This window comes from Dama dama, chromosome 8, assembly GCF_033118175.1.
Source record: "Dama dama isolate Ldn47 chromosome 8, ASM3311817v1, whole genome shotgun sequence".
NCBI lineage: Eukaryota > Metazoa > Chordata > Mammalia > Artiodactyla > Cervidae > Dama > Dama dama.
Genome location: NC_083688.1, coordinates 8,946,256 through 8,961,765, shown reverse-complemented (window position 1 = coordinate 8,961,765; position 15,510 = coordinate 8,946,256). Strand labels below are relative to the sequence as shown.

The following is a 15,510-nucleotide window of genomic DNA, read 5'->3' as shown; positions in this document are numbered from 1 at the left end:
GTTCTTGTTTACGACCCCCGTCCCAAGGGAACAGTGACGGCTCATCCTTACATGTGATCTGAGAGGGTTGGTCTTTCAGGCCTGGAGGAAACTCAAACTTCGCCAGCCACTTGGCACCGGAATGCTCAGCTGGTCTCCTCTTGAGGCTCATGTGACCAGGGCCCAGCTATAAATATCAGAGGGGCCTCAGACCAAGGCAGAATTTGGGCGCCAGGAGAGGAAGGCAAAGAGACTCCGGGCGGGTATTCTGTGACAAAGACAAGACCCCCAGGTCTGCTTAGAGCAAGGCAGGTGAAGGAGGCAGCCAGGTGGGTCCCCACGTCTGTCCCTAGGACAATATGGATTATAAGTCGAGCCTGATCCAGGATGGAAACCCCATGGAGAACCTGGAGAAGCAGCTGATCTGCCCCATCTGCCTGGAGATGTTTACCAAGCCGGTGGTCATCTTGCCGTGCCAGCACAACCTCTGCCGGAAGTGTGCCAACGACATCTTCCAGGTCAGTGCTGGGCCTGGCATAGAACTGGGGCCCCGGGCAGCTACTCAGTCTTCCTGTGATGAAAGCTAAAAGAAAACTCCTCTCTTAGTCCGGAACCCTTCCAAACTGGGCTTGTTTTTTTCCCCCTTTGAAATGAACCCTTGCCGAAGTCTCTGGAAGGGGTCGATGGGGCTGGGGAGGTGGCTCTGGCTGACCCATTCCTTCTCCATGACGCACTTGTCCCCTCCCCACCCTGCCTGCAGCTACCCCACCCCTGTCCTAAGCACCGCAGTTGACTCTCCAATCAGGAGTCAAATGCCTCAAGTGATAAGTGGGAGAGGCAGGCAGAAAGGAGAGAGAAACCAGACCCCAGGGGCTGGAGCCAGCTCCGCAGTGGCAGGGGGCCCAGATCTTTAGGAGGAGGGTGCCTGAGAGGCACTGGACAGTACAGGCATCTTCCCCTTGAAACTGTTTCCTATCATGGGGGGCAGGAGGGGCTTCATCTCCTTAAGAAAAGAATGGGAGTGGGTGTCCATTCTGGCTGGGAGACAGGCCTCAATGTTCCCCAGAAGCACTTTACAGAATGTTCTCTATTTTTTCTTTAAAGTAGCAACTCTAGGAGCTGGCTCTAATTACATGCCCATTTCATGAATGGACAAACCGAGGCTTGGTGAGAAAAGGTTGCTCACCCAAAGTCATTCCGAGAATTACTGTGACTTGAGCCTTGGTCTGCTGACCTCCAAACCTGATGATTCCTTAGTTTCTTCTCAGGTTCTCCCTGTATAAGTGGGCTGGCTCTCTCATATTAGGAAAGAAAGTGAAGTCGCTCAGTTGTGTCCAACTCTTTGCAATGCCGTGGACGGTAGCCTGCCAGGCTCCTCCATCAATGGGATTTTCCAGGCAAGAATACTGGAGTGGGTTGCCATTTCCTTCTCCAGGGGAATCTTCCCGACCCGGGGGTCGAACCTGTGTCTTCCACACTGCAGGCGGACTCTTTACCGTCTGAGCCAAGGGGAAGCTTTAAGTCATGTGGTTTGATGAGAATGGTGGTGGTGATCAAGGGGGAAGACAGTCAGAGGTCAGAAAGGGAAGGAGCCGAGGAGGGAGCCCAGGCCTCACCTCCGCCCCTGTCGCCAGCAGGCTGCCAATCCCTACTGGACCGGCCGGGTTGGCTCCGCGGCCATGTCTGGAGGCCGTTTCCGCTGCCCCTCCTGCCGCCACGAGGTGATCATGGACCGCCACGGAGTGTACGGCCTGCAGCGGAATCTGCTAGTGGAGAACATCATTGACATCTACAAACAGGAGTGCTCCAGGTCAGTGCTCCCTCCACGGGGAGGCCATCCCCCTGCCTCGGCCCATCCTCGGAGTCCAGCGCTTCAGGGCCCCATCCTCCTTCACCTGCTCTGGATCCAGTCCCCTAGCTGGAAGAGCTATGCCAGTTAGTCCAGAGAGCTATCTCCTTTAGGCATGAACAGAGGCTCATCTTATCCCCCAGCCCTGGCTCTCGGCATCATCCAGTGAATGGCAGAGGACCCAGACATCAGGCTGTCCTCCTGAAAGATACTGAGACCAAAATCAGAGAACAGATGAGATGTGAGAGGGAGCGTGAGGGAGAGGGAGCCACTGGGGCCAGTTAAGTGGCCCTGATGAGCAGAGAAAGCACCCAGTGAGAACAAGGCCAGTTTCTCTATAATGATAACAACAGTGCTAAACACCAGGAATGCTTCCTGCTGTTGCTTCACAGCGGTTCTATGGATTAGCATGGCTTTCATCATCCCTGTTTCATGGAGGAGGAAGTTGAGGCTCAAAGAGGTAAAATCACTTACCCAGAGTTTCACAGCTGAGAAGGAGAATTGCTGGGACCCAGCCCAGCGCCTGAACTGAACTGAACTGAGCCCAGCCCATCTAGCTCTAAGTCTCCTTGTTTGTGAAATAGCCACTCATTCCTGGGCAGAATTTGTGCCTGGTGGAGGTTGTGCCGTGTTGGGGAGAGATACAGCTACAAAGGAGATCTTTACTGATCTGCATGTCCTGACAAGAGGCTGCTGACCTCATGGCCCTTGCAGTCCCAAACCCTCACTGAATGCATGCTTGCAGGCAGTGTCCTGTGCCCCAAAAAGTCGATAGACTAGTCCTTGTTTGAGAAAGCTCTAACCAGAGAACTGTGTCTGCTACTCTGACTCTGTTACTCAAGCACTGTAGGGTCTTGGGTGAGTCTCTGGGCCTCTATGTCCTCTGTCTCCAGAAACGGACAGTAAGATTTGTTATTGTGACTATCAAATAGGATGTTGATGGGAAGTGTTAAAGATGGCAAGTATTTATTGAGCATCCACTGTGTGCAGTGCTGCACTAAGTATTTTCCATGCATTATCCCCATTTTAATTCTCACAGTAATCCTATAAGCCATTTTTACCCTCATTTTCTGATGAGAAAATGGAGACTCAGAGGTTTGTCCGAGGCCACTAAGCTAGGAAGTGGTGAAGCTGAGGGGGGGCCTGTCTGACTGACTCCATGGTGAACATTCTTAACTGCTATTGCCTCTCATGTTGCTGGAGTTCAACACTACAAAAATGCAATTATGTTGTTGATCATGATTATGATCATAATAAAATCAATATTGCACCAAAATAATAGCCCACCCAGAGTCGACCTAGGAAGAGGAAGTTGTGTTTGAACCCTTCCAGGCCTTTCCCCAGAACTGAACGATGATGATAGTTATTGAGGGTCTTCTCCATGCCAGGCACTGTTCATTCATCACAGAGAACTCCTGCCATGATCCCAGTAGCTCAGGGGTGAAACCAGGGCTCAGAGAGGTGAAATCACTTGTCCAAGGTCACCATGAGTAAGCGGCAGAACAGTGGGGACTTGAACCCTGATGCGGGCGCCTGGGGTTGGGAGGATGGGCATCTGGGATGATGAGGAACACAGGCACCAGCCCGCAGGATCTTGCCTCACCTCTGCACCTGCTGTCACCCCAGAGCTCCCTTCCCAGGGGGCAGAGACAGGTGGCAAAGGGAGAGCCCTGCCAGCATGGGCGACCCTGGGCTAAATCATGCAAAAAGACAAGTCTGAAAAGGAGCTTATTTAAGATCTGGAGGGGACAGTAATGCCCAGGGTGTGCTCAGTCACGCGGGGCCGTTTGGAGGTGAGACAGTGACATGACAGCGGATGGTCACCATTTATGACCTGCCCACCATGGCTCAGTAGTAAAGAGTTCGCTTGTCAATGTTGAAGACACAGGGGATATGGGTTCAATCCCTGTGTTGGGAGGGTCCCCTGGAGAAGGAAATGGCAACCCACTTGAGTATCCTTGACTGGAGAAATCCACGGACAGCGGAGCCTGGTGGGCTACAGTCCATGGGGTTGCCAAGAGTCGGAGATGACTAAGTGACTAAGCACACACGCACTGCTGTGTTAGGGGCTGGCAAGTCAGACGTGGTGTAGACACACTGTTGACTCTAGATGAGTGTCGAGTTAGCTGGGGCGGTAAAACCTAGACTCAAAAAATTGAATCTCGGGGAGGAAGTGACCCTGAGGGAACCATAGATAAATGCCAGAGCCCCTAATAGGAGAGAGACAAAGGGAGAAAGTCATCCTCAGAGTGTGTGTTTGGGAAAAAAGAGAAAGAAGCAACTCTGGATCCTGGAAAGACTCTCAGGTTGGAAATTAAGGCTTGTGCTGGACCATTGGATGGCCCTGGGCTGCCTCTGCTTTAGCTGAGTGACTTGGGGCACACATACCACCTCCTTCTCAGAGCCTTGGTCCACCTTCATGGCATGCTTACTGATGTATTCTTTCCACCTGTATTTAATTACCACCTTCTCCATGTCAGGCACTGTACACTGCAGATTTAGGGCTGAAGACAATAGGCAAGTTTCCCTGCTTCGACAGAGATTACAGTCTGGTGGATTAAATATAGAATTCAGTGAGGCCATGAATATAAATTGCTTTGTTGGAAGCCCAACCTGCTGTAACCAAGAGCCTGGGGACTATAATTAGAACAAATGAACCTAACCTCCCCTGCCCTGACTTGCTGGGCGACCTTGGGCAAGTCCATTCACCTTTCTGGGACCCAGTTTCCTGTCTTCCAGAACGTCTCAAAATGACTCTGGGATCCTACAACTTTTTCTAGGTCCTGCACTGGCCAGGCCTGGGCCGACTCCATCACTGGAGTTTGAATCCTAGTCTTGGTGTCATTGGCTTCCCTGGTTCTGTGTCCTCAGAGAATGAAAAGAAAAGGATTCAGGACAGCCAACCTCTGAGAGCTCGGGTCATAGATACGGGGTGGGGTGGGGGGCTCCTGGGGCTGCAGGGGAAGACAGGGACTTGAGACCCCACAATGTGACTGATGATTCTTCTCCACTTCAGTCGGCCGCTGCAGAAGGGCAGCCACCCCATGTGCAAGGAGCATGAAGATGAGAAAATCAACATCTACTGCCTCACGTGCGAGGTGCCCACGTGCTCCATGTGCAAGGTGTTCGGAGCCCACAAGGCCTGCGAGGTGGCCCCGCTGCAGAGTGTCTTCCAGGGACAGAAGGTACTGGCCTGAGCGACTCCCACTCCCAGCCCGAGCCCGCTGGACAGATGATTCAGGATGTGGATTTGATCCCCGTAGATCTGCTGAGCCGGCCTTTCAGGAATAGTCCCCCTGGAGGGACGTCCCGGGCCGCAGGGAGAACCGCTCTTGCCTTCCTTGGGGAGATGGCTGAGCTCATGAGTTATACTTAGAGCCACTTGAGGGCACCTGGGTGCGGCCCCAAGGGAGAGACCAGATCCCAGGGCCAGGTCACCCGGGTCCTCTCAGGCCATGACTTCTATAACCCAGTGTAGTTTGGGCCCCTGCTGCCTCTTCCTGTGTTGGTCACCCCTCCCCAGATCCCCCTGCAGCAAGAGGCAGGCTTCTCCCTGGGTCCCTGGGCCTGTGAGAGCCCCACCACCCTGTCTGTGCAATAAGCTGTGGCTTCCCATCCTAAAGGGCTTCCCAGGTGACTCAGTGGTAAAGAATTCACCTACCAGTGCAGGAGACACAGATTCAATCTCTGGGCTGGGAAGATCCCCTGGAGAAGGGAATAGCAACCCACTCCAGGATTCTTGCTTGGGAAATACCATGGACAGAGGAGCCTTTTGGGTTACAGTCCTTAGGATCGCAGAAGAGTCGGACATGACTTAGTGACTTCCTCCCCTCGTTCCTCTCTTCTCTTGATCTTTCTCTTCTAGAATTCTCCAACCTATTTTTTTTTTTTTCTGGATCCCTTCATTAGAAACAAGCCTCTCCTTGGCCAGCACATTGCTGTGTATTTGGGGCAGCTCACTTCTCTCTGCGCCTCCACTGATATGAGGTGGTGCAGTGTCTCTCTGGTGTTCTCTGCTCTGAACCTGAGCTGCACCCCAGAAAGAGGCTCTTTCTAGCAGAGAGGGAAGTGAGGGTGCCGTGTTGCTGCCACTCCCAAGGGGGTAGGCCCTGAGATTATTTTTGTCTCTCCTCTCCTGCTCCCCCACCCTCCCTCCCATCTAGACTGAGCTGAGTAACTGTATCTCCATGCTGGTGGCAGGGAACGACCGTGTGCAGACCATCATCACTCAGTTGGAGGATTCCTGTCGAGTGACCAAGGTGAGGAGAAGCATAGCTGGGCCTAGGGGTTCAAAGCCTCCCAGGGAAACCTGGTCTCTGGGGTGGCTTCCCCGTGGAGCCTGGAGCCTAGAGTGTTCACACAGGGATGGCTGGGGAGTGGATGACTAATCCATTTAGCCATTCACTCACAAATGCTTCTTGAGGACAGCTGGGTACCTAGTTCTGCCAAAGATGCTGAGGATGGGGTGGCGAGGAAGCCAGACCAGGTCCCTGACTTCAGGCAGTGTCCCCCTCAACCATTCCCAGCATTTATTCAGGGAACTAGTAGTTCTAAGAGCATTGTTCTCCAGTGTGCTGTAGACTAAATCTTCTCAGACTTTAATGGGAAACTTTAAATCACCCTGAGGTTTTGTTAGAATTCAAGTTCTGATTCAGTAGGTCTAGAAGGAGGTATGAGATTGTGCTTTTCTAACAAGCTCCCGGGATTGCCCAAGTTGCTTTTCCATGGGCCACCCTCTGAGGAGCAAGACTGGAGAGGCAGAGGACTCTTTTCTATTCCTGCAAAAGCATCCATGATTTTTCATCTCCCCTTGAGGTGGGGACCTGGGAATGACATGGTGGGGGGTGGGAGTGATCACTGTATTTCTGATGGATAGAGTTGTGTGAGTATAGGTTCAGAGAAGGAAGAAGGATGTTGTTGTTATTATCCATGAGGGGCCTCCAGTCTAGTGATATGCTACTATTATACTCAGTTTACAGGTAAGGAAACTAAAATGTAGCGTCAGTGTTGGACAGCGGGGAGCATCAATGTGGAGACCACTAGTGGGGGAGCTGCTTCTCCATGTCTCTGAGGATCAAATGATGCAGAATTTCTCAAATCTGGTCTTGGTTCTAAAGTGGAGAAAGGGTGTGACTGGGGGGCACACAGGAGGCCCACATATGTCATCCTGCCTGACCCTACAGTCTCCACTTTTGAGGACCTTAAAGGTATAGCTTTCTCTATGACACCAGCCTCCAAACATTGAAGCAAAACCCTAGCAAATGCTTTCTTTTGGCTAAGGCTTTGTTTGATGTTCTGCAAAATGGGAGTGCGGTAAATCTCTCCCAGCTCTAGACTCTTCATTCCTAGCACACCCATCCCAGGAAGGAAGGGTGGGGATAGGAAGGAGGACCCGCAGGACGTGACTCGGAGATCTCTGTGCCCAGGAGAACAGTCACCAGGTGAAAGAAGAACTGAGCCAGAAGTTTGATGCGCTGTACGCCATCCTGGACGAGAAGAAGAGCGAGCTGCTGCAGCGGATCACGCGGGAGCAGGAGGAGAAGCTCGGCTTCCTCGAGGCCCTCATCCAGCAGTACCGGGAGCAACTGGACAAGTCCACCAAGCTGGTGGAGACAGCCATCCAGTCTCTGGACGAGCCTGGTGGCGCCATCTTCCTCTTGGTGAGCAGTCCTGGGAGGGTGTGGGCACTTCAACTTAGCAGCTCCAAGGCGCAAGTTGGGCTCCATCACTGATCACCAAAGGCTATGCCTTTGGGGAAGTTATGTCAAGCTCCTTCGTATTTAATGACTCAATCTCCTCATCTCTATGTGCTGTGCTGTGGTTAGTTTCTCAGTCGTGTCCAACTCTTTGCGACCCCATGGACTGCAGCCCGCCAGGCTCTTCTGTCCATGGGGGTTCTCCAGGCGAGAATACTGGAGTGGATTGCCATGCCCTCCTCCAGGGGATTTTCACAACCCAAGGATTGAATCCAGGCCTCCTGCTTTGCAGGTGGATTCTTTACCATCTGAGTTCCCTGGTGGCTCAGAGGGTAAAGTGTCTGCCTGCAATGCAGGAGACCCAGGTTCCATTCCTGGGTCAGGAAGATCCCCTGGAGAAGGAAATGGCAACCCACTCTGGTATTCTTGCCAGTAAAATCCCATGGATGGAGAAGCTTAGTAGGCTTATAGTCCATGGGATCGCAAAGAGTCAGACACGACTGAGCGACTTCACTTTCTTTCTTTTTCACTTTCTGAGCCACCAGGGAGACCCAAGAATATTGGAGTGGGTAGCCTATCCTTTCTCCAGGGGAACTTCCCGACTCAGGAATTGAGCTAGAGTCTCCTGCGTTGCAGGCAGATTCTTTACCAGCTGAGCTACCCAGGAAGACCCTATCTGCGTAGTGAGCATGTAACAATTCCTCCCTCCTTTCCTCTCAACTGATTTTATGGGGATCAAATAAAAGGATGCTTGTGAAATGGCTTTGCAAGTTGCAAAATACAGTGCCCGTGTGGAGACTATTAACTGAGCCCCTGCTGTAGGCCAGTCACTGAGATGGAGAGACAGGTGAAAGAGACAGCCCTACCCTAGAAGAGCTTGTCGGGGGAAACATGAAGGGATCAGCTGTAAGATTTTGTAAGGAAGAGTTAAGTTCAATAAAAATTTCCTAAGCACATACTGTGGGCCGGGCTTTGTGCTTAGAATATGATTCTCATCTTGGGGATTTCCATGTTTGAGTGCTTAGATGAGTACTCCTAGAATCCAAGCTTCCTGCCACAATGGGAGGGTCCTAGGATAATGACCAAGGCTGGCACAGACCATGGACAGAGGGAAAATCCAAGTTCTGTTTGGCTGAACCTGATGACCAGGTCAAAGCTGGGCAAGGCGATGGCACCAAGTGCGCATCCGCAGTGCCGGGTCCCCGGTTTTGCTGATTTCCTGGGGCTCCCCTTTCTGCAGTTCTAACCCTTTGCTCTTTCTCTCCCCACACAGAGTGCCAAGCAGCTCATCAGAAGGTCAGTGTCTCCCCAGGGCTATGAGTCAAGGCTCCAGTTCCCCTCAGGGCCTCTGACGTGGTTAGAAGACCTCCTCCTTTCTTTGCATTAGTTCTGCTGGGAGGGTCTTCCCCTGGGCTAGCGTTCCTAGCCTTTGCATCCCTGCTGTCTTAGATATCTATTCTGCTTGTGACCCGAGGGAAAACACTCCATGCTCCAGGGAAGCCTCTGGGTACAAGGTCTGGGTGTGGACACAAGCATGTGCCCTGGTGTAAGTTGGAGCTAAAATGCCTTCTTCCTTCTCTGGGACCAGAGATCTCACTGTGCCCCTCCTTGCTTCTCTCTGCCCCACAGCATTGTGGAAGCTTCCAAGGGTTGCCAGCTGGGGAAGATAGAGCAGGGCTTTGAAAACATGGACTACTTTACTTTGGACTTAGAGCACATAGCTGACACCCTGAGGACCATCGACTTTGGGACAGGTAAGGGGTTATTTCCCCTGGAAGTCAGCCTCCCTCCCACTGAGCCCCACGTGGAGGCAGATACACTGCCAAACATGCCCAGATATCAGTCAAACTTGTACAGTTAACTTCTGGATGAGCCCAGCTCAATAAATTATATATGGATCTGCTATAGGGAGGAACTTGGGGTGATAGAAATAGCAAGGCAACTTGGAATCAGGCAGTTCAGTTCAGTTCAGTCACTCAGTCGTGTCCGACTCTTTGCAACCCCATGGACTGCAGCCGCCAGTCTTCCCTGACCATCACCAAATCCCGGAGCTTGCTCAAACTCACATCCATCAAGTTGGTGATACCATCCAACCATCTCATCTTTTGTCAGCCCCTTCTCCTCCTATCTTCAGTCTTTCCCAGCATCAGGGTCTTTTCCAGTGAGTCAGTTCTTCGCGACAGGTGGCCAAAGTATTGGAGTTTCAGCTTCAGCATCAGTCCTTCCAATGAATATTCAGGGTGAATTTCCTTTAGGATTGACTGGTTGGATCTTCTTGCAGTCCAAGGGACTCTCAAGAGTTTTCTCCAACACCACAGTTCAAAAGCATCAATTCTTCGGCATTCAACCTTCTTTAGAGTCCAACTCTCACATCCATACATGACTACTAGAAAAACCATAGCTTTGATTAGACAGACCTTTGTTGGTAAAGTAATGTCTCTGCTTTTTAATATGCTGTCTAGGTTTGTCATAGCTTTTCTTCCAAGGAGCAAGAGTCTTTTAACTTCGTAAAATCAGGCAGACCTAAGATCAAATCTGGTTCTGCTACTTACATTGTTTTTTTAAATTTATTTTTGACTGCACGGGACCTTCGTTGCTGTGGTGGGTTTTCTCTAGTTATAGTGCATGGACTTTTCTTGTTTTGGAGCACAGGCTCTAGGGCATGCTGGCTTCAGCAGTTGAGGTGCACAGGCTTAGTTATCCTCCCGCAGGTGGACTCTTTCCAGACCAGGAATGGAAGCAGTGTTCCATGCATTGGCAGGGAGATTCTTAACCACTCAGTTCTGCCACTTCTTATCTTGTGTGGCATTTTGATGGTTCCCTCCACCTCTCTGAGCTTCATTTCCTTACTTTAAACTTAGGTTACAAACGGGCCTACTGATAATGACCACCTAAAGATGCTGTGCAACAAATAAGACATTGATTCAGAGGCCTCTGTAAGGTACTAGACATATACTAGTTATTGCCTAAATCTAGTCTTAACTTCAGCTCCCTACTGCTATAACCTTGGATACTCAGGCACCTTAATTTATCTATTTTCTGTCCTTGTTTCTGTTTGTGATTACTTTTCCACAGAATACCTATAATAATTGTAACAATATAGCCATAACAATAATAAAGGAAGAATAATAAGAAAGCATGAGGAACCAGATGGAGAACAAAGATGTTAATAGTTCGCTCAAGGTTTCACAGTTGAAAGGTAGCTAGTTAGCAACAAAGAGAAGGAGGGCAGTTCCAGTTCTGTTGAATGTGCCTTTGTGTGAGACGTGATGCTCCAGTGGTCTGCTGAGAGTAAGAAAGAGAGGTAGGGGTTGTGTAGGGGCAGGGAAGAGCTGTGAATGGGCTTGCAAGAGAAAGAAAAGCTTCTTGACACCTCCTGCGTCTGCTTGCCTGCAAGCTTTCAGAATCTGGAGTGTTAAATCCATTCTCAGAAGCCCAAATATACTCTGTTCTTGGGTAAGGATGACATACGTCCCAAAGCTGAGGTGTCAATGAAAGGGTTAGTTGCTCAGTTATGTCCGACTCTTTGTGACCCCATGAACTGTAGCCCACCAGGCTCTGCTGTCCATGGGATTATCCCGCAAGAATACTGGAATGAGTTGCCATTTCCTTCTCCAGGGGATCTTCCCGACTCAGGGATCGAACCTGGGTCTCTGGCATTGCAGACAGATTCTCTACTGTCTCAGCCACCAGGGAAGTTGCCAGTCACCAGGGAGATGTCAATGGACTTGGGTAAATGCATGGCCGTAGATCATCTGGGCTTCCCAGGTGGTGTTAGTGGTAAAGAACTCGGCTGCTAATATAGGAGATGTAAGAGATGCCGGTTCGATCCCTGGGTTGGGAAGATCCCCTGGAGTCACCCTCCCTAAACTAAGGTATTCAAGAGTGGATCATGGGGAGGGTGGTGGGAGGGGGCTTCAGGATGGGGAACACTGTAAATCCATGGCTGATTCATGTCAATGTATGGCAAAAACCACTACATATTGTAAAGTAATTAGGCCTCCAACTAATAAAAATAATTGGGAAAAATAAATAAATAAAAAATGAAAAAAAATAACTTTAAGGGAAACAGAAAAAAAAAAAAGAGTGGATCACACTTGTGAGCGGTCTAACACTGTGAACCCCTGCACTGCCTTCAGTAATTTCCCTGAGCCTCTCCATGTCCCCACAGGTAAATGGGGAGAGTACCCATGGCTACCATTCATTGAGAACTTTCTGTGTCCTGGCCACTGAGCCCTGGACGTGAAGTCTGTTGTTTAATACACCAACTTTAAGAGGTAGCTCTTTTGTCATCTCTGTTTTGTAGTCAAGGCAATAAAACCAAGGACAGGTGGGAGAATGGGTCCATGACCACGTACGACTGAGTCCCTTTGCTGCCTCCCTGAAACTAGCACAGCACTGTTAACTGGCTGAATTCCAACATCAAATAAAAGTTAAAAAAATAAAACCAAGGAAAGGTGAGGAGCATGCAGAGTCCACATGGGCAGTAAGTATAGGTTCCACCAAGGGTTGTCTGGGGGTTGTATGAGGCGATGCATGTACAGTCCTTAGCACAAGTTAGCCCTTGGCACATAGTAAGTTCTCAGCAAATGCTGCTATTAAGTAGTTAATTGTAATAATGGTTTAAATTACCACACACAAAAAATTTCCTTGGGTTATGCACAGATCCCAGTTGTCAGTTTGGAGGAATTAACTTTTTCAAGCCTTTCCCCAGATACCCTTGACAAATACTCTGTGTCTGTACTGACCCCTTCAGGGCACCCAAAGGCTTAAAGAAGGGGCTTGAGAGAGGGGGCAGGGAAGGGGCCTGTTCCCTGTGAGTAGAGCTTGAAGGCAAGACCCCAGGATGGGAAAGTGAGCACACAACTTGCACCATAGTCACCATCTGGGGCTCAGTTTCAGACAACTAAGGAGTAGATGGCCCCTGAAGGGCTCCCCACCCTGTATCCATGGCCCTGTAGGCTAAGGAATGCGGGAAAACTGGACAAGGAGTGTGAGGCAAGCAGATTTCAAAGACTGAGCAAATTCCTTCAGGATAAGGACTCTGATTCCTGAGGACCAAGGCATTTCCCCATATTTTCCCAGGTAATGATGCTCAGTGTGCAGAGGTACACAGTCTGGGTATGCATTCCCAGGGTCCCCTCTGGTCACAGGCAGATCAAGGAAGAGATGCTGCTGCTATTGGAACAAAGGAGGTCTTGAGCTTCCCTGCCTTGGAGCGTGTCAGGGGAGGGAGGAGGGCGGGGAAGGAGGAACAAACCCATCACCTCCTGGGCCCCTGAGGTCACCACATGGCCCTTTGATCCTGACTGGACAGTGAGATACTTTATTTTGGGGGACTCCAAAATCACTGCAGATGGTGATTGCAGCCATGAAATTAAAAGATGCTTGTTCCTTGGAAGAAAAGCTATGACCAACAGCATATTAAAAAGCAGAGATATTACTTTGCCGACACAGGTCCATCTAGTCAAAGCTATGGTTTTTCCAGTAGTCATGTATGGATGTGAGAGTTGGACTCTAAAGAAAGCTAAGCACCAAAGAATTGATGCTTTTGAACTGTGGTGTTGAAGAAAACTCTTGAGAGTCCCTTGGACTGCAAGGAGATCCAACCAGTCAATCCTAAGGGAAATCCACCCTGAATATTCATTGAAAGGACTGATGCTGAAGCTGAAACTCCAATACTCTGGCCACCTGATACGAAGAACTGACTCATTGGAAAAGACCCTGATGCTGGGAAAGATTGAAGGCAGGAGGAGAAGGGGCCGACAGAGGGGGAGATGGTTGGATGGCATCACAGACTTGATAGGCATGAGTTTGAGTAAATTCCGGGAGTTGGTGACGGACAGGGAAGCCTGGTGTGCTGCAGTCCATGAGGTTGCAAAGAGTTGGATGCGACTGAGCGACTGAACTGAACTGGGTGTCTCCAGCCTGGATCTCTCTTGAACCTCTCCTCTGAGACACCAGCCCCAACCTAAGGCAATTGTTCTTTGTCACACACAGATGAGGAAGAGGAGGAGTTCATTGAAGAAGAAGAAGATCATGAAGAGGAAGAGTCCACAGAGGGGAAGGAAGAAGGTGAGATATCCATCTACCTCCACTTATTCATTCATTCAGTGACAACTTGAGATCCCTACTGAGTGACACTGGGATGGTGTTTCCAGTCCCCAGTATGGGTTTTAAACCCTTTTTAAGAGTTTTTAAGGTAAAATTAAAAAGAGATTTTAAGGTAAAACCCGTTCCCTTTTCTCTTAGAGAAGTCCCCCCAACTATTCATAATAAAGACTTCTCACTTTACCTCTAAATGACCTTCCTAAACAGAAAGTGACACAGTATAACAGAAGTCATATAGAGCACTCATGAAGCAGGCTTGGGTCAATATTCAAAATTTTTAAAACTAGTTGTCAGCATTTTTTAAATTAGTAGAATTTTTTTTAAAAAGGAGCTTTTGTTTTTTAAAAGAAGGTTTCAATTAAAGAATTTGGATTTTCATCTTGTGAAAATTTGGAAAGAGCGAACTACGCTGGGGCTTCCCTGGTGGCTCAGCGGTAAAGAATCCGCCTGCAATGCAGGAGACATGGGTTCGATCCCCGGGTCAGGAAGAGCCCCTGGAGAAGGATATGGCAACCCACTCCAGTATTCTTGCCTGGATAATCCCATGGACAGCACAGCCTGGTGGGCTATAGTCCATGAGGTCACAAAAGAGTTGGACATAACTGAGCAACTAACACTTTAATTTTTCAGCCGTCTGTAGTTTTTTTGCATTGGATCTGCAATCCATAGCATTCACACAGTTAAATTCTATTTTGATTTTAAAAGGAAGAGGTCAGGCAGGAATTGGGGTTTGATAATTTTTTCCCCACAGCTTGGCAAGTCCTGGATCCTTCTGAGTTCCCATCTCACCTTGTTTTTCTTTGTCTTTTTCTTTCAGGACACCAGTAAGGAGATGATGAGGGAGAGACCCTCTAGATGCAGAGAGACGGGGAGGGTGGGGATGGGCCCATCTGCCTTAGTGACAGGCCCCGGGGTGGGAGGGGTCAGGGTCCCTGGAGGGGCAACGGGGAGGTGTGTCTTCTCTCTGCTCAGAGAGCAGGAACTAGGAGTAGGACCCCACCGCTGTGTCCAGCGTTGCGAACCAGAATTGGAAATGTGCTTGAAACAACCACACTGGATTCTTTTCTACGTTGGTGCAAAATGGAATATTTTGTACATTTTTTAAATGTGATTTTTGTATACTTGTATATGTATGCCAATTTGGTGCTTTTTGTAAAGGAACTTTTGTATGATAATGCCTGGTCATTGTGTGACTGGCGATTGTTATAAAGAAGGGAAGGAAGCCAGGTTGATACAGCTGCCCACTTCCTCTCCTCGGTGGGAGGACTTCGTAGTACTCACAGGTCCAGGAAAGGATAATGTACTGTATTTCAGCGTCTATACCCCACATAAGGGACGGTGACCGAGTTTGTGTTATATGTTGTTTTAATAAACGCACAGCGCTTTCTTCCAATTATTACCAAAAGAGCTGAGGGTTCATTCAGCCTTTTTTTTTCCAGTGAGGAGAGTTCAGGGCAGACAGACAGAAGGCCTGCTAGGAAGTGTAGGGCAGGAAATAGACAGTAATGGCAAAAACCCAGGTTTCTATCCCACCAAACAAGTTATCCTTCAACCTTGCATTTCCCAATGAGAGCTCCTTGGAAAACTGGCCTTGACAGGACCCTTCAGAAAAGGTTTCATTCAGTGCCTTGTTTTCTGGTTCTCTAGAAAACACAACCTGAGGCAAAGAGTGAATAGTTCAGCTACATTCCTAGGACAGCCAGAGTGAAGGGAAGTGGAAGCCAGGTAGGAAAGTGAAGTGAAGAGAAAGTCGCTCAGACGTGTCCGACTCTTTGTGACCCCATGGACTATACAGTCCATGGAATTCTCCAGGCCAGAATACTGGAGTGGATAGCTTTTCCCTTCTCCAGGGGATCTTCCCAACCCAGGGACTGA

The 15,510-nt window shown here is 49.5% G+C and overlaps 1 protein-coding gene across 1 annotated transcript; it reads left to right on the top strand.

The window, feature by feature from the left end:
• The first annotated feature begins 222 nt into the window (after positions 1-222).
• Positions 223-14,498, top strand: TRIM63 (tripartite motif containing 63). The gene is made up of 9 exons (XM_061147841.1): positions 223-497; positions 1,617-1,789; positions 4,845-5,013; positions 5,992-6,087; positions 7,255-7,488; positions 8,798-8,820; positions 9,154-9,278; positions 13,525-13,599; positions 14,453-14,498. Exons 1-9 carry the CDS (start codon positions 339-341, stop codon positions 14,461-14,463), a joined length of 1,065 nt encoding a protein of 354 aa, XP_061003824.1. The 5' UTR covers positions 223-338; the 3' UTR covers positions 14,464-14,498.
• Positions 14,499-15,510: the final 1,012 nt, after the last annotated feature.

Coding starts and splice junctions, on each gene's coding strand:
- TRIM63 (XM_061147841.1), top strand. CDS start 339: ATGGATTATAAGTCGAGCCTGATCCAGGATGGAAACCCCATGGAGAAC. Junction 1,790..4,844: donor TACAAACAGGAGTGCTCCAG/GTCAGTGCTCCC, acceptor TCTCCACTTCAG/TCGGCCGCTGCAGAAGGGCA. Junction 7,489..8,797: donor GTGGCGCCATCTTCCTCTTG/GTGAGCAGTCCT, acceptor CTCCCCACACAG/AGTGCCAAGCAGCTCATCAG.